General features: G+C 37.1%; 1 protein-coding gene across 1 annotated transcript in view; it reads right to left on the minus strand.

Annotated features, from left to right (window-relative positions):
* RANBP17 (RAN binding protein 17) overlaps window positions 1-19,220 on the minus strand; it is a 431,538-nt gene that overhangs the window by 88,559 nt on the left and 323,759 nt on the right. Inside the window, exons 19-21 of the mRNA XM_003273231.3 lie at window positions 14,611-14,714; window positions 8,777-8,865; window positions 862-969 (exon numbers count right to left, since the gene is read on the minus strand). Of these exons, the coding sequence (XP_003273279.1) occupies window positions 862-969; window positions 8,777-8,865; window positions 14,611-14,714 (301 nt within the window). The remainder of the gene's footprint in view (window positions 1-861; window positions 970-8,776; window positions 8,866-14,610; window positions 14,715-19,220) is intronic.

The following is a 19,220-nucleotide window of genomic DNA, read 5'->3' on the forward strand; positions in this document are numbered from 1 at the left end:
TTTAAATTATTGTTGTGAAAAACTCAGCACCAGAGATAACATTAGAGCTGCAACCCATACCCTTCCCTGTCTGGATACCTCCCTTCTAAACACACAGTTTATAAAGGGCGACTGATGAAACAGGATGGCTAAGTGACATGTAATTTGGTGCTAAGCCATATCCACAATGACATATTTTAAACCCAATTAGCTTATTGCCAGATTTTCTCTTTTAGCTACATCTTTGTTAATATTTATATGCAAAATATTTGAATTTCTGCCAATCTATGCAAATTATAAAGTCAACTGGGCAATTTCAGAGAAGTATTATAGTTGCTCTCTCAATGAAAACTGTGAGTGTATAAATCATCCAAATACATGCATCTTGGCATAAAGGAAGAAGCATACCTTAGAAGTGAAAGCAGGAATAATTCCCAGAGCTTCTGAGGCAAACTATGTTCCCATGAATTGCTGTGAGAACCAGTTTCCTTATCCATCAAATAAAGCATCTCAACTCAGAGACCTCTAAACTTCTTTCCTGCTTTAAAATTCTATAGAATTGCATTTAAGCAATGAAATAGTTAAAATAGCTGCCCTCCCTTCATTTTGTACCTTTGAATTTTTAAATAATGGTGGCTGCAGTCTTCCAATTTATTTTCCATTTCCCTAGTCCCCGTAGACAGCCAAGTATACTGTACTTCTTTCTCTCAAAAGGCCTCAATCTTATGTCTCTAATTCTGTTTTCACTAATCATCTTAAGTCTTGGTTCCTGGGCTCTTGCTAACTACCTTGGAAATACACAAACCAAAAAAGAAAGTCTGACTGTTGGAGATTTCTGCTAATAGTGGACTGTTTTTTTTGACTGCCTGTCACACTGCTTACCTGTTTTGCATAAGTTCTGCCATAAGTTTCAAGATGGGAGTTGTACATGCTGGCTCTCCATACCACCGTTCAACAGCGTTCTGAAGAAGGGGAAGATATGTTGGGTACCTTTTATAAAGTCTGTTAAAGAATTTAAGGGTCTAAAGAAATACTGTTCCTGAAAATTAGTGCCACACACACACACACACACACACAGGGAGTCCACATTTGTTCTATATTTATACTAATTTGTTCTATGTTTATACTATACAATGGCATTTTATAAATTGCGCTCCCTAACCTGCACAGATATACATACATTTTTGGGGTTGCTGGTGATTTGTTATTTGTAACATATCCTACATGTTATATTGCTTTGTTCTTAGAATACTGTATAAATAAAATACACATTTTAAAAGTGTCATATAAGCAGCACATTTAAAGATTTATGCCTAATGTTGTAGGAAAGGAAAATAAATACAGTAAATGAGGATAAAATACATTTGAGTCATTATTATCAGCTTCTTGGGTACTATACTACTTAGAAAAATATTTTTATTATGAAATTAAAAAATATGTAAAAGTAGAAGGAACTAGTAATAAACCTCACATATCTCTCAGTTTCAAAATTACATTATTCTTTTTAAAAAATATTGTTGAATTGTTCTTTTTGGTCTCACTGTAGCTCCAAGGAATATCTGGGATGTTGGCTTGAAGAAAAGCTTTGGGTAACTATTAATCTACTCAACATCAGTGTCACTAAAGATAGTCCCATGTACACACAAGGAGACATTCTCTAACATCCTTATTAATACTAAGGAGTATATGCCTCTGATGGCTGAAGGCCATCAGAACCTGGAAAACTGACCCAGCTCCACTGGCCCTTTAATCTATACTGGGTATCTCCTTGCCAAGTAGACATATGAATATAGGATTAAGGTCCCAAACTGTAGCAGAAAAACTCTATGTCACTGCCTTCATTTCTCTTCTCTTTTCCCAATCCTCAAGTCTCTTTCTGATGTTTTCCAACATACTTGTCTTTTGTTTCAGATCAAAACGCTAAACTAAATCACTTAATGGTGTTTCTTTTCGGTGTGGTCTGGGTAGAAATCTCCATGGTGAGGTCATCACAATTTTCTTCCTTGCTCTTAGAATAAATTTCAAACTCCTTAGCACAGTGTTCAAGGTCCTTTAAGATTTGGTTCTTGCCTACCTCCAGCTTCATCTCTTAGCATTTCTGCTCTATGATTTAGCTTTTCATAACTCCCCGCAAACCCACTAATGCCAGCTCTTGTCTCCATTCCCTTATAAACCACTTCTTCTCTCTAACGTATCCCTGTCTTTCAATACCTAGCTCAGGTTTTACCTCCCATGCGATGTTTTCTCTATTTTATCCAAAGGCATCAGTCTCTTCCTCATCTATGTTCAGTGAGCACTCAGGACCATCTCTCTCTTACAACACAGTATGTTAGGGCTGGTTGCTTGTGTTATTTGTCTGCCCCAGTAGATGGTGCATTTCTAAAGAGCAGAGACCCTACCATCTTCCTGCTAATTTCTATTTGAATGTCAGATTTCAATATAGGTGTCAACTATCCCAGGAGGCCTTCTCTGACATCACATGCACTTGCCTCCTACGTCTCCCTAATGGGTTAGGATGTCTCCTGTGTATGGTGGCGGAACCTGGTGCTAGCACAATCATAGTACTTGTATATCTCTTCTATTATAAGCTTTTTGAGGGCATATACTAAGTACTTATTGAATGCATGGCCCGGCACAAAATAGATTTCAATACATATTTGTTGCTATAAACTTGCAACCTAAAAATGAAGTGTAGCTTATTTGATTAGAACTATTTAATTGTGTATTTCACTTGGGAGCTTTAGAAAACAGTTCACATGACGTTCAATGAAAATAAGCCATCTATAACTTTAAGAGTGGTATGCTTCCTAAAAGTGCAAAAAGCAACACTTTCTTCTATTAGACAGACATACCATGTTAAGGCTGCATTTGTATATACTGAAACAGTTTTCTTATCTACTATTTTCTGAAGTCCTATTCTATAACAAGCATTGTTTGACACTTTCCAGAGACACCAGTAAACAAAAAAATAAAAAAAAATTAAAAAAAATTAAAAAAAAAGAAAAGAAAATCCCTGCCCTCATGGAATTTATATTCCAGTAAACAAAATAAATATACATTAGAAAGCACTTCAAAGAAAGCCAGGCATGGTGGCTCATACCTATAATTCCAGCACTTTGGGAGGCTGAGGTGGGTGGATCACTTGAGGCCAAGGGTTCGAGACCAGCCTGGGCAACATGGTGAAACCCTGTCTCTACTAAAAACATAAAAATTAGCCAGGCATAGTGGCGCTCGCCTGTAATCCCAGCTACTCGGGAGGCTGAGGCACAAGAATTGCTTGAACCCGGGAGGCAGAGGTTGCAGTGAGCCAAGATTGCACCACTGCACTCCAGCCTGGGTGACACAGTGAGACTCTGTCTCAAAAAAAAAAGTACTACAAAGGAAAATAAGGCAGGGAAGGGGGTAAGAAGCGAGTGTATATGTGAGAATAAGGTTTCAGTTGGACGAAAATAACAAAAATAAAGTCAGTCCACTTGATTAACTTTATTTTGACTGTTACCAGACAACTTACTGTTTTGTTTCTATGGACTAGAAAAGCTGTTATTTTTGATAGATGTAGATACCATGTGCTATGTACTATGCTAAGGGCTGGGGATCCAGAGTTAAGAAAGATATAGCCTTTTTTTTTTTTTTTTTGACAGGGTCTCGCTCTGTTGCCAGGCTGGAGTGCAGCGGCGTGATCTTGGCTCATTGCAACTTCTGCCTCCTGGGTTCAAGCGATTCTCCTGCCTCAGCCTCCCGAGTAGCTGAGACTACAGGCGAGCGCCACCATGCCTGGCTAATATTTGTATTTTTAGTAGAGACGGGGTTTCACCATGTTGGCCAAGATGGTCTTGATCTCTTGACCTCATGATCTGCCCACCTTGGCCTCCCAAAGTGCTGGGATTACAGGTGTGAGCCACCATGCCTGGCCAGGAAGATATAGCTTTTAATCTTGGGGAATACATGCTCAAATCAGGGTGACCAACATATAATAGGGATGCTTTGAGTATAGAAATTCTGAACCAATGCCACAGGGGCACAGGTGAGAAAGTATTCCACCAAGGGACCTCCTGAGCACAAACTCATTAGTGGGAATGCATCTGGAAGGCTCATGAGAAAATGGATCCAACCCAAATCTCAGAACCTAAGAATACCAGAGGCACACATAGGCCTCTGCAAGGCATTCTATAATGGCATTAGGACCACGATATTTTTCAGAGCACACACTATTCACTATGGGATAAGGCAGGGAGATATAAGGGGATGCTCCTTTTTCTGTGTGGAATGAGAGTGGTGCCAATTCTAATATGCTTCTGACAGAGGTGACTGCCACAGAGAAAATGAGGGATTATTGGAAAGCACAATAGAGAGGTTAAAAGCGCTGCAGAGTGAGAGTGCCAGGCTCAATTACAGGGTGAGAACCAGAACCCACTCTAGGAGTTTGATTTTCCAATGGCCTTGTGAGGACTATGTATATATGAGTAGGAAGAAGAGAATGGGGGCCGTTAGGTAAAAGCACAGATCTAATTGCTTTCACTGAGATCTTCTCAATGAATTTCTAAGGTCCACATCAGATAAATTAAAAATCAAAGGCATTAATGATATGACACTGCCTTATAGGATACCAAATATGAAAATGTGAAAAGTATCAGGTTTGCTTCTTTACAATATCCATCCGTCCATCCATCCATCCATCCATCCATCCATCCATCTGTCCATCCATACATTCATTCATCAGTTGTTAATACCAGAAGGCAAAAGAATTTTCATTAAAAGTGTTAGGAGACAAGGGTTTGGGGATGTGGCTCCAGAATAGAAATAGCTTGCCAGTTCAGAGCTTAAAGGTACTCCATGAATATGTAAACATCTGAACCTTTGTTCACAAGGGGACTGCTGCTGGAAGCCTTTCCTCTCTTGTGTCTGGCCAATGCCTATCCATCTTTCAAGGCTTAGCTCAACTTTCACTTCTCTTGAGAAGCTTTCTCTATCTTGCAAAAAGCACTGCTCTTTTTCTCATACATGCTCATATAGCCCTTTGCATGCATCTTTGTTATAACACACTGACATTTTATTGCTTATTAGTCATGTGTAATCAACTAGAGAGTGGGCTTCTAAAGAGCAATCATTTTATTCATTCTTGCATTCCTTTTGCCTGGCACAGAAATAAAACTAAAAAAAAAAAAAAAAAGCTTGCTGAACAGTGAATTTTCAGCTTTACTTTCTTCTCTATTTCAGTTTGCCCAAAATGATATTGCCAATTACTTTCTTCTTGAAAACAATTCTGATTTTCTTAGTCAATCAAAACCATTAGTTTCTTTATACTATCTATGGAATAAGGGTCTAAGTTCCTTAGAATGATATTCAAGAGTTCCAAACAAACTACATTTCCAACCATAAAATGAGTGGTATCTGTAACAAAACATCTTCACTACTGACTCCCTAAACCTGATGCCTAGGCCAACCGAAAACCTGTATTTCTTCCTATTTCCATATGGTCCAATCCTACTTATTTGGTAAGACCCAAGGAAACACCTTCACCTTTCCAGAGCCCTTTCTGATTCCCCAGCTAAATGCACTCACTGTCCTGTTTGTATCTTTGTTATGGCTCTTAGCACTTTCTATATTTGATTATAGTAATTTATGTAAATAAGAAACTGACTTTGTTTGGGGTAGGATCTATATTCCTCATGAACCTAGCACGGCCCTTAGCCCACTTTGCTGAATAAGTAAGCAAATGGGATTCCTTTGTCTCATTATGTATCAGGGAACAGAACTAACAACAGCTGTAGAGTATTTACTTTATGACAGCCACTGTACTGGGCCCTTTACATAATCACAGAATCATGACACTTCTTACAACATACCTGTGAGATAGGTATTATTAGTCTTGTTTTATGGAAAGCGAAACTGTGATTCTGGGATATTAAGCAGCTTACTCAAGACCCACAGTTTAAGTGATGAATCCAGGACTGGAATCTAGGACTGTCCTATTCCAAAGTTTGTGCTCCTCTATGTATCTTGTTATCTTGCCTTGCTATTGTATAACAGCACTGACTTCCTGATTAAAAATCAGTGAGCTCAATGATCAGATTTTAAAGTTAAAAGACTGCATGTGAGGAAATAATGTCATACAAATTATTAATTTTTTCCCCAACTTCCCTCTGGATTTTTGATACTTCAGTTTAAGTATGATCTAGGAAAACTTTAAACAAGGAGATCAGATGCACTGCATGATAAAGTGTTTTCTTATTGTTGCATTCCCATTATAGGGGCAAAGAAGTATGTCAATGATCCTCCTTCAATTCTCCAGCCCTGGAAACCATTTATCAAGATGGTTGCTGTGTAGTTTCAGGCAATTTAGTTTTGGAAGGACAGAGTGAAAGGCAATGTAGTTTGTGTGGCAGTTAATGCAGTCAGTGTTTATAGAAATGTTTTTGAATTAAATAGCTAACCACTAAAATAGCATTTTATCAAATAATCACCATAAATAAAATGCATTTTGACTTTAAGATGACATGTGCTCTTACAGGATGTTTCTTCTGCATGCTAAGGATTGTATAACAAATTAAAGAACACACATTTATGTGGATAAAAGGCAAATAAACTTTCCCCAGCAGTAATGTGGAAATCATCACTGACGGTTTGACATATCAATATTTCAGGAAGCATAAATGACTTTCATATCCATGGCATTTTTTTATCATACTTATTCATTTTTGCATTACTTGAATACTTTGAAAAGAATCTGTACTTTATCACCTGAAACTGCTTAAAGTATTTCAAAATATTTTAATAAAGCTTTTTGAATTATCAAATAATATAACTTTTAAACAAATTTTACTATTATTATAAATATTTGCTCTTCATCCCTCGCCCAAAGGAAAACTATAAATCTTGTCTCAACTGAATGAACACCATTTATCATATTCATTTTGTTGTCAATACAATTATGAAAAGCCCTTGGCCTTTTCCCAAGGAAGCTGATTTGCTACTGAAACTCAATTATTATAAGCAACGCCAGTACCAAACCACCCCATTTGGCAATGTAACACAGCTTCCGGCATAACTGACACTTCTCTCCGCCCCTAACCCTGATAACTTCAACATCTATGGTCAAATGGAGGAGACAAAGGTTTCTAGTTCACAACAAAACATTAAGTCCCAAGATTTTCCGTTTGCTATTTTCTGCCATCTGCTGGACAAAAGTTTCATTTCAGAAAGGTTCCCCCGCTACCCCCAAAGGAGCTAAATAAGGAAATGGAAAACAATACCGTATCTTCTCTAAACTTTGGGCAGTATCAATTATGGCAGACAGTTCTTCTTTGACACTGAGGGGAAGGTTTCTGACCTTGACTCTTGGTTGAAATTGTTGAAGAGAAAAACATGAAATGTTAATCACTAGATAGCCTAGAGTTGTAGACTGGTTTCAAGATCACCATCGATATTACAGTGCCCAAAGTAGACTTTTATTATTTTTCAAATAATGAAAATTTTGATTTTGAGAGTTGCTCTTTATGTTTAGAGAAATAAAAGAGTCAAGCTGGGTGCAGTGGAGCACACCTGTAGTCCCACAGTCCCAGCTAGTTGGGAGGCTGAGGTGGGAGGATTGCTTGAGCCCAGGAGTTTGAGTCCAGCCTGAGCAACATACAAGACCCTGTCTCTTAAAAATTAAAAAAAAGGCAGAAATAAAAGGGTCATATATAATTCCAGTTTAACTGTCATTGTTAAGAGAATTTTACGACCTTCCATGTTGAAATTTCATAATCTCTGTACATATTATATGTAGATATAAACGATGTGCATAATTACTCAATGACATAAAAATTTTATCTGTAACCCTTCTCTGGGTACATAAATCTGATAAAGTATATTTTAATAATAATTAAAGATATGTCAGTATCAAATTAATGTTTAAAAATTTTTATAATATGTAGAGTACTCCCTAAAACATGCCTAGATCCCCTGTTAGTTATATTTTTGGCCATAACTGTGGCATAGTAGTTGACAGTTACCTTTAAGAAGTTTCTATTGCAATTTAATTTACAGGAAACTTTAGAAAAGAAGGGTTTAAACAAAGTAACTGAGAAATAGTTTAGATTAAAAAGTAAATTAGCTTTCAGATTATATAATTTTTTTCACATGCTCTGATGGTTTCATGCATAAAAGACATGAACAACACAGTAGATGAAGAGCTGGGATTTTAAGCCTGGTCTGTCTATCACCAAAGTCTACGCTCTTTTAACTCTTACATGATAAGGCATTTCTGTGGGGGATTTTTTTTTTTTTCTGTCTGTACTAACCCTTGGCAAAGGTCAATTCAAATTTTACACCAAATGACAAATCTTGACTTATTTATTTTTCCCTTTTCATGTCCATTAATTATTTTCATGATAATGAAAAACTGTGGCATGATGAGCTAGGCTTTGAAGAGATAAAATGATCTTCCCAGCCTTGCTAATTGAGATGGAGATTCAAATCTTCCCTCAAAAATGCCAAATGGTAGGATTCATTGATCCCTAAAGATGTTAGCCAGATTATCCCTTCAACTCCAACACCAACAATCATTTGGGGGAAGTCATTTTTAAGTTATCAATATTTAACGGCACCAAAAAAGTGACCTCTCTGAGCTGGGTCTCCAAATACTGTGCTCAGTTATCTGCTCTGCTGCCACTGTGCTGTAATTTTTAGCTGATTACACATTAGTTCATTTAGCTTTGTTTCCTCTTCCCTACTGTGCCATACTATTAAACGAAAGTGAGGGGCCTGGCATCCCTCTGTGCACAGAGCTGGTATTGTCACAGTGTAATAAGGATACATCCAGTCAAACAGCATGGTGTAGCTGGTCTTTGTGTTCAGTGCAAAGGCAATCCCTCGAAGATCTCTTGCCAGCCCGATCAACATACGCTGTCAGTGGGAAAGAGACACAGTAATTGATTTTCACGTTAGCGCAGAGCAGATGGAGTAATAATCAGGCAATAATGACCACATATCTGATTTTGATTCATTAGCTAAAATGTCTCGTTCAGACCTCTTTCTACAGGAAAGCACAGACTCTTTAAACAGACCATCAAATCTGCTGATCAACTCCACTTTACTTCTTATAAATTTAGCTAAGTCATAATTCCAGTAGCGTAGCTAAGCATTTAGAGTCTTAATATACTTTGTTTCTGAACAATGCCAAATCAGAAAAAAAAGATGAGGATTGATAATTACACAAAACAGATATGTACAGGGTCTAGACATTATTTAATAACAGCAAATCTTGAACATTGGCTTGCATGCAAGCGGTCCCACAACATAATTTAGAGTCTATCCTAGAAAGGCACTGGCATTTAAAAATTCCTAATGAATATCCTTAATAACTTTAGGACAAAATAAAACTGGCCAAGTGACCTACTGGTACTATGATATACACAGAATGGCAGTCACATTCCCCAAGCGAGGAAGATGTAAGGAAAAGAGTTCTATATTTGATGTCATAAGACTTGAATTTGAATCCCAGCTTTAAGACTTAAGGCAAGGCAATTTATCAGGCTCACTTTTGTCATCTATAAAAGGGGCTAATAATGCATTTCTCACAGAAGCACTGTGACAAATAAATGTGATAAATTTATGTGAAAATGCCTAGCAGAGCCCGATACACAGTAAATGTTCCATAAGTCTTTAGTTTTAGAGAAAAAAACCAAAAACTTGACTCTTGAATAGAAGAGATCTGACTTGTACTCTGGTCTCTTAATTAAGCTGTCCTTAGGCTGATGCTTGGGAAGAGAAGAAGAAAACCCATGAACAGATGCTAGAATGTCAGAACAAAGAGCACAAATAAACATAATTACAAAACAAGGGGGTGGGATAATTGAGATATACAACTGTGACTTCTAAAGATACTGTTTCATTGCAAATACTCAGCTAGAAAATGGTCTCTGAACTTTTTTTTCCTACCAGATTTTCTCTTTTCTCACACTTTGGTAATAAATGAAAACCTCTTTAGGAAGGAGTTCAAATTATTATTAAGCAAACAGTGAATCCTGACCCTCCTCTTAATGGCTGATTCAATTAATTTAATTTCAAAGTAGCAAATAATAGTTTAACTCTCAGAAGTATCTAGAATTTCTCATCCTCTCCATTCTTTCTGCCTAAGAGGTGACTCAATATAACTGGATGTTATTTATAGGAATATTCAGTTTCTATACTGTCTAACAGTTCACAGAATGATGGTTATCTGAATTTCTGAATCTTGAAAACTCTGAATTTTTGTTTCTGCTCCTTTAAATTACTTACTCCTTTTTTTCTCATACTCTCACCAGTTCTTGTTTTTCTATAACCAGCTGGCCTCCTTGTAGTTCCCTCATGTAACCTGCCATTTGTTTTTAAACATTTTGCCTTTTTATATAGCCTTTTTTCACCACCTGGAGCCTGTTCCTCTCTTTCTCAGCTTTTCACATTCCTGGCAGCCTCCAGAACAAAATACATCTTCTAAGAAGCCTTCTTCAAACTATTCTATTCTGACTCCATGGCTTTGCAGTGTTTCTATTAAAGTAGGCTTTTTGTTCTATTTTTATTGGGTACACTTACAAGTTTCAGGCTATGCTTCAAATAATTTTAAGCTTCCACATACACATGAGATATCTACCATTTAAATTAGTCAACAAGAACCATGAGTTTTACTCTTTGTGTCTGGTACAAAAAGCTCTTAGAATATTTTAGACTATCCTTGTTATACAGAAAGATTAATTTTTTATTTTATCACAATTTTTTTCATTCCTTAAACGATGTCAAATTAATGGAAGTGGTCTATAGGACTCAAATCTATTGGCTTTTTTTTTAAAGTGGCAAAATGTGGCTATGAAATTATATCAATGTTTCATTCTAGAAAATGTTACTACAGAGGAAGCATACAATAATGTTTTAAATGAATTCAACTGAACGGAAAAATTCAGTGTTAATGTGAATAAGAAATAGATTTCTTATGCTCAAACAGTATCTTTTATCTCAAAGCAGCAGGTAATACTGCAATAATCTACATGGATACACAAACAACACTAAAGACAGTGTTTTCTCAATAGCCAAAACGTATCCAGCCCCGATATGAAAAAGAAAAGCTGTTAACTAAGAGCTCAACCAGCCTACTAAGTGATTTGAGCGTGAGAGGTGATCTTATTAAATTTGAGGAAAGGAGGAGCTACAGTTTACCATGTCATTTAAAATAGTGCAAACAGTTTTATTTTAAAAGTTGCCTTTCTCCTATAGTTGGTCAACACAAGATTGATCTAAAGAGTGACAGACTCTTGTATTTTTAGTGAGGCTGTTTTGGGGAGTGGGACAGGTCTGGGGATCTAACCCTATGGATTCCTTTTTGGATAGTTAGGGAGAAACAGTGCTGAGTTCTTCAGTCTGCTGCATGGTGAACAGTTGTCTGTGTGCCAAGTGTGAGACGAATGGGCTGGGAAACAGCTGAAACGAGGCTCCTTCCACTCTGACCCCCAAAACAGGGTTTCTAATGGAAAGTCTGACAGACCCTTTACTGTAGTGGCACTACTGGGGGCAGCTATAATATTATCCTCATAATTCTACTATATAATAACAACAAAGAAAAAGAAGGTGAAGGGTCATTGTGCTTTGTCTTTAGAATTAAGATGGCTGTCTTCATCCTTACAGCATACTCTTAATTCTGAAGACACATCTTAATAACCTCTAAATAGTTCCAACAAAAGAGCCGTGTCAGAGGAATGAGCAGGCCCCAAGGTGTTTCAACTGGAGTGTTTTCATCTGCCTTTATTGCTCTATCCCTCTCCAGAATTAAGGCAATAACCTGTGATAAATTATTCAGGAACTGCTACAGGGATCAAAGCAAAATCATTCTGTTAAAGTGCTGTTTGCAACATTTGGCACTTAGTGCGAAAACTTTTAATGTGCACATGCTGAAAATCAAGGATTTTAAATAATTTAACATTGTGGAGTTTTTACGAAAGGACTAAAGATAGCAGGTTCCTATTTAACTGCTTCTCTTTCTCTGAGAAGTTTTCATTCATTTTCCTTGAAACTGATGATGTCATGACCAAAACAAAACTGATGCATGAGTCAGGGGAGTACAGGACTATATTTTACCATGGACACAATTATAGGGGAAACATATGTTTTGAAAGAGTACTCTAAAGCCGGGATTTGTCAGAGTATTTTTTCCTTTTCCCCTTTACTTGGAAGAGAAAAACCCAAGACAAAATTTCAGTGTTTTCTTCAATTTTATTAAGAATAAGTAAGAAAATAAAGCTATAAATTTAACACTTTTGCTGCATTTCCACCTCTCACAACTGTATTTCAATTTGGCAACACAGGTCCTTAATGTTTAAGTTTATCCGGAAATCTGCATTTGAAAATATCTATAAATAGGGAGTTAGAAAATCCTGGTAAGAGTTGCAAATTAAATGAATTTAGCAGTCCTGCGGCATTTTCATAGAGATATTTTAACAGCATCACCTCCTGTGGATTGGAATACTAAATACTTTATTGAAGAACAAAACAGAAATGTTTTTATCTCTAGTACTTGCAAAATGAAGTACCTGAAAGCACTTTTGCATGTATTATTTATTCATCATGATAGAAAAATAGCCTTAACCTAATAAATTACATTTAAAAGCATTTAGTGCAAAAGTTTTGTTTATGATAAAGCAACAGATTTAGTTTTTTATCGGTAGCTTAAAGCACCAAGTTTTCTTTATACAAATTAGACAGATGGTGCTTACAGTAGAATTTACTAAAGGTCTGTCACAACAAATGCAGCCAAGCTGCATATTTAATCACTGCAGAATCTTGTCTACCTGCAGCTGCCAACTGCTAATCCAATTTCCCTGATAAATGTGGCAAGAGACACGATCAGCAATAAAGAGCATCTAACTCCATTTTCCTGCAGGGCGTCTTTTGATGAACATTTAGGACGGAAGCACGGAGTGCACTGTGTGGCCTTGGTTCGTGGCAGCTGCATGCATTCTGAGGCACAGTTCTCAGGTTACTCACTTAATTCTGCCACTATCATTACGTTGCTATTGATCTCAGTAGCTGTTGCCTACACAGCATTACTCTAGATGAAGCTGAATCAGGCAGTTATCATGCATCAAACTTGCTCAAAAGCCTGGAGATTTCCCCTTAATTACTTGTGATTTTATTTGCAAATACCGTTAAAGTGTAATCAAGCAGTCACTTTCCAGGGTCGTTAAGAACTTGCTGGTTTAGGGATATATCACTGGAACTCCATTAAAAATGACTCTAGGAAGATGGTTTCTATCAAACTAGATGGTATTACAACAAAATGGTCTTGGAATATAATGAAATCTTCAGATGAGACAGACGTAATTTTCATAAAGATGATGTTTTTCAACTTCACTGCTTCTTTTTGATAAAGGGCAGAAATAGCAACCTAAAAGCTGCAAAGATTTTGTTGGTCACTGAAAATATTTGGAAGACATCTAAAAGACACAGCTAACCTGAGTGGAAACTCTGGTGAAGAATTTCAGGAAGACTATAAACACAAAGAGAATCTGTAAGATCCTTCTTTTGGTTTTAAAATTCTATAACTATAGCATGCTGATAAACATTAATTTCAAAAATTCTTTTAAATTAAGAGGTATAGCATTTGGCTGATTATTTTTTGGTAGAAGAATTACATAAAGATAATTATCAAAGGGCATCATTTTTCTATTTGGCTTCTTACTGCTAGTTTTTTTGTTTTTGTTTTCTTTTTTTTGGTGAAGAGACACTATGCAAAAGATGGTTAATATTTCCAACATACTTCAAATAACTATGAAATATATGACTCAATTATCACCAACAAAGGTGTCTACATTCTCTGGAGTGCATTTATTAGTCTGTTAAAAATAATAATCAGTGTCAATTTATTTAATATTGCCCTGATACATTGTAATTTCAGAAGATACTATTTCTATTTAGGAGCGCTTGTGCTTCCCATCCCCCACCTTAAAATATGGGGCTGTTTTGTCACAGACAGCTTGCTACACTTAAGGATTTTACTAATAAAACATAATGTTGTCTTAGATATTATGACTGTTGCCACAGCTGAACTGACTTGTCAAATCAATCCTAATATGGCTCCCACAGGCACATAAAAACCTTATTTAGCTATCAGTTATCCTAATCACTTTGTTCCGTTTAAGAATGCAATACTTCAAGACCAGTTCCTATTTATACATATATGCCTAGCCATTTAATAAAGTCTTGATTTATATAAATTCTTGTTTAAAAAATATTTAGAGATGTAGTGTTTTAGTATGTGTATGTTTGTGCATTCCTCCATATAGATCTGTTGAAACCTAACAGTGCAGGACAGATGAGGGAATAGGGGTGTTTAAAGTGGTGTACCCAGAAGAAATATCCTATTAAAGACAGTAACTGCCAGAGGAGACAAATCTATGTCATCTTATCACGAACTGACTGTCCAAAACTATTTGCTGACCTCAAAGTCCACTTGTATAAGAAACTAGAAAAATGCTTAAATAAAAGTAAACATTAAAGACATGCAATTGGGAAAGCAGGTCTGAGGAGGCAAAGAGTACACACAGATATGCAAAGCCCTTTTCTGGATCTAGATATCCTAGAAAAAACAAAACTGTCATTCCTCATATTTGGAAACAAACCCACCTTTACGTCTTCTTGTTTAAAGTTGTTGTTGAATATTTGTAATACTGTTTCAAAAGCAACTGTAAGAGGCAGCATGAAATTCTCAAATTCATCCTCATCTTCGCCTATCAGAGAAACAAAAGGGTCACTACGGTTTAAAATGCATAGAATTGTACATTGTCCTCAGCACTGAGTGCTTCATTTAGGCTTAGAAATATTCCCGAGAAGGGGTCAGCCTGCATTCACGTCCAGCCACATTTTGTACTTTTGCTCACTGAATGTTCTGGTGTTTTGCCTTCTCTTTTGCACCAAATGAAATAGCAAAATTACTTACCAGCCATTTTTTTTTCCTGGTTCTTTAGTGGATCTAACAGACTCATGCCCCAGGCATCTCAGTCCTTTAGCTCCTAGGGCCCCTAGAGCTTCTCTAATGCCTCAAGGAAGGCCACTTTCAAAGCCTCAGAGATGCAGTGTTTTTTTCCCCCTTCTCTTTGGGTGCCAAGGCCCTAAAGGGCTCATAGACTCAGGTGCCCAGATAGCTCTAAGTTATTATTCTCTTTTATTTATGTTCTTTTTAATTAATTTATCAAATAAATGGCAGGGAAACTTTTATCTGCCAAAAAGGATGGGGTCCCTTATGGGTCATTTGGATTTTAAATACATTCTCCATGGGTACACTTCTTACACTAAGCTTCCTTTTTTCTTTTTTTTAAATAGTGAAGAGGGAAATGAGACATTTCCTATTAACTTTTTACTTTAAAGGTAGACTAAGTTTCCTCAAGGATTCTGTCAAAGCAGAATCTTCACTTCACACATGGATATGCACAATTGATGATTTATACAGTATTCTTTTTCAAAAGGGGTTTCTTTTAAATGAGAGATTGAATTCACTCATTCATCCTAAGTCATAGGGAGCTACGAGCTGCACTCTACTGAAGAAACAGGCAGAGAAAGGTTAAGTGTCTTGCTTAAGGTGGAATACTTAGTTGGAGGTGGAACGACATGGTTCAGACCTCCTAATTTCTATTCTATTAGTAGAGTTTTTCAATAGAGTATTAGAGAGGAAACGAGCTCAGAGAAGGTCCTCAAAGTTTGGTCCTTGACCTAGAAGCATCAACATCACTTGTGAACTTGTTAGACGTAAATGCCCAGGTTCCAACCCAGATCTATTGAATCAGAAACTCTGGGGGTGGGTCCCAGCAATTTTGTTTTAATAGGCCCTCCAGATGATTCAGATGCCTGTGAATGTTCGAAAAACACTGGCCTACAGTCATTTTTCAGACAAAGTAATGGAGGTCCTGGCAGGATCAAGATCCTTTGACTCAAGGAGTGGCTGATCTGGCTGACTCTGATCTTCTGTGATTTATCTCTTTCCTTCAATTTCACATTGTTTCAGGAGTACAACAGAATCGGGGACTTAGCTTTGTTACAAACAGATGCCAAAGGGCCAACAAATCTTTACTGGTGTGCCATTCTAAACGAAGGTCAGTGTCCTAAGTAAAGAGTAAGGCAGACCAAATTATAATCTCTTCTCTGTCAACTGGCTATGTGACCAAGTGACTCCTCTTAGATACACCCTTCTCTGTTAACTGGTGATAACATAGATCTATAGAGATGTTATTTTTCAAGGCCCAGGTGAGATAGTATCTTTCCCAATGTTTAAGCTAAGCTTTACCTAAATCCCAATCGAGTTATCTCCCTTCTCCCTTTGGATTCCCATAGCATTTTGCCTGGCGTTTTTTGAGACGGAATCTTGCTCTGTCGCCCAGGCTGGAGTGCAGTGGCACGATCTCGGCTCACTGCAAGCTCTGCCTCCCAGGTTCACGCCATTCTCCTGCCTCAGCCTCTTGAGTAGCTAGGACTACAGGTGCCTGCCACAATACACAATTAGCGCCTGGCTAATTTTTTTGTATTTTTAGTAGAGATGGGGTTTCACTGTGTTAGCAAGGATGGTCTCGACCTCCTGACCTCGTGATCCACCCACCTCGGCCTCCCAAAGTGCTGGGATTACAGACGTGAGCCACCGCGCCCGACCACCTGGCTCTTAACTATCATACCAGTCTGCCTTGAATTGCAGATATTTAAGCATATATCTAATGATAGCAACAATAATACCACCTACATTATACCACAACTACCATTTGATCAGGGTTACTGTGGGAACTAAATGAGAAAAAAATTTATAAAATATACATGTAAATTATTAGCTCTACTAGCTTACACTGATAGTATCTTTAGATTAGCTTCTACGGCACTGAGACTGTATCTTTGAGTTTCTCAGTGAAGGAGAATGATGTAGGGCTCTGCAGTAAACAGGCCCAGGTGTCTGACTTTACCGTATATTATTTAACTTTAGCTATTTTACTAATTACCCTGAGTCTCAGTTTCCTCATCTATAAAATAAGTATAAAAATACTTATCTTTGAGGGTCACTGTGAAGATTAAATGTTATAATACATGGAAAACAGAAGCTCCTCAGTAAATAGTAGTGGTGATACTAGCACTATAGTATTAGCACAGAATAGAGCCTGGCATTATTAGGAAAATACTGTGTTTAGATAAAAAGTAATTTCTCAATTAAGGTGAATTTTAGAACGTCTATTTTCTTAACACTTGACATAGAATAATACAATAAATAATTGAAATATACATTATCAAATCCTAAATACATAAAATATATGCACATTATACTTAAGCCATGTAATCTTACTCTTCTAAGATAAAGTATTTTCTAAATGTGGAATTATTAATAAGAACAGTGGTAATTATCACTGCAGGCATGTAATGGTGCTAGAAAGAATGGATGCTTTGAAATCACAAAGTTTTTCTAAGCTTAGCTGGGAGCAGTGGTGAATGCTTACAATCCTACCTACTTGGGAGCTGGGGTAGGAGGATCCCTTGGGCCCAGGAGTTTGAGACCAACCTGGGCAACATAGTGAGATCTCGTCTCTTAAAAAAAAGAAAAAAAGTTTATCTATGCTTGAATCCTGGCTCTGCCACTGTTAGCTGTCTGGTTTTGGATAAAGTCACTTTAGTCATCAAAGCCTTAGTGTGCTCACCTGTAATTAAGAGACATAATATTTACTTCATAAAGTTAGCCGTGAGAATTAAGTAAATGACAAAACATCTGTAACCACCCCCCACCACGCCCCGTCCCCCCGCTCAGTGTCTGGTACTTAATAAATGACAGCCATTAGCACTATTGTTGTCTTGAGTCTAACATGGACTTACAGAGGTGATTATGGTAATCAAAAAACGTATAACTGCAAGATTGCCAGCCCAGTGCCCTTCCTTTGGGAACAAAGTTTTCCAAGGTAAGGATGCTTATTCAGAACAAAGAGAAATTCAGACTTTTAACATTTCAACTCCTAACTTAATATTCCGAGCGACAGATAAAAAAACTTCCTGATTCCATCTCTTTCTCCATTCAAATTTTAAGGCAAACAAGGATAGCAGGAGCACAAGAGACAAGCCACCAAAATGTGCAGGGAGAAGTCAATGAGCAAATACTATAAATACAGTAATGTGAACAGTAATTCTACTTAACTGTCACTTCCTCAGAGAGGCCTTCCGTGACCACTCTATCTAAAATGGTAGTCACAGTTCCCCTTCTCCCCACATCACTTTCCAACCCCATAACCTGCTTTACTTTTCTTATGGGACTTACTATACTGGCCATTCATTGACATATTTATTCATTTGTTGTTTATCCTCTCTATTAGGATGTAAGTTCCTTGGGAAGGAACCTGCTCTATTTCCATCATAGAGTATCCCCAGTGCCTTGAATAGGGTCTGACACTCAAGAAATATTTGTGGAGTGACTGGAGTGACTGAATAATAGCTTGAGTGCTTGTGCAGGCAATGGATTTGGTACTTTATTTGCTTAAAAAACACTTATGTGGCTCTTGCTGTTTTCAAAGTACTGTTGCAAGTCATTAATGTTCAGAACAATCTCATGAAGTTGTACGATTTTCTTCATTTTACATGTGAGCAGAGAGACTCAAAGGAATTAGATAGCCTGCCCAACATCCTCCAGCTGGTAAATGTCAGTGTGCCAGGATTCCCAATCAGAGCTGCTTTACTCCCAAGCTCATGCTTTTCCAGGTCTCTGATAAGGTGGAAGGCATCAGAGATGGGGACTAATGTTATTGTCACAGAATCCTGAATTTGGAAATGCACGAAGTCAGAAGAGAGTGAAGATCAGCCAGCTTGGTTCTGGTGAGGAAAATGGAATTCCTAGACTATCACTTGGGTTTAAAGTAGGCAAATATAAGACACTGGTGCATTATACTATAGAAATGTTTACATTTTTAGTTAGCACTGTTCCTGAGATTGCAACGTGAAATGTTGTGCCACCAAAGCTGGAGAACTGGATATTTTTGTTTATATCATGCAAACAACTTTTACAACATTACTGTTAGAGATTTTTCTAATCTGTATTACCATACAGGTATCATTTACTATTTCTGATGCAAAAGGAGAAAACATGAGCTCACTCTCTTACAACTTCATATTCAAGTACGTAGTCTTATATTTAGTGTTCCAAATGTATATATGATTTTATGAATAATAATTGAAGCTGTTAGTTTTTTCTTAATAATACAAAGGTACAGAAACCAATATGATTTGAA

This window comes from Nomascus leucogenys, chromosome 2, assembly GCF_006542625.1.
Source record: "Nomascus leucogenys isolate Asia chromosome 2, Asia_NLE_v1, whole genome shotgun sequence".
Lineage (NCBI taxonomy): Eukaryota > Metazoa > Chordata > Mammalia > Primates > Hylobatidae > Nomascus > Nomascus leucogenys.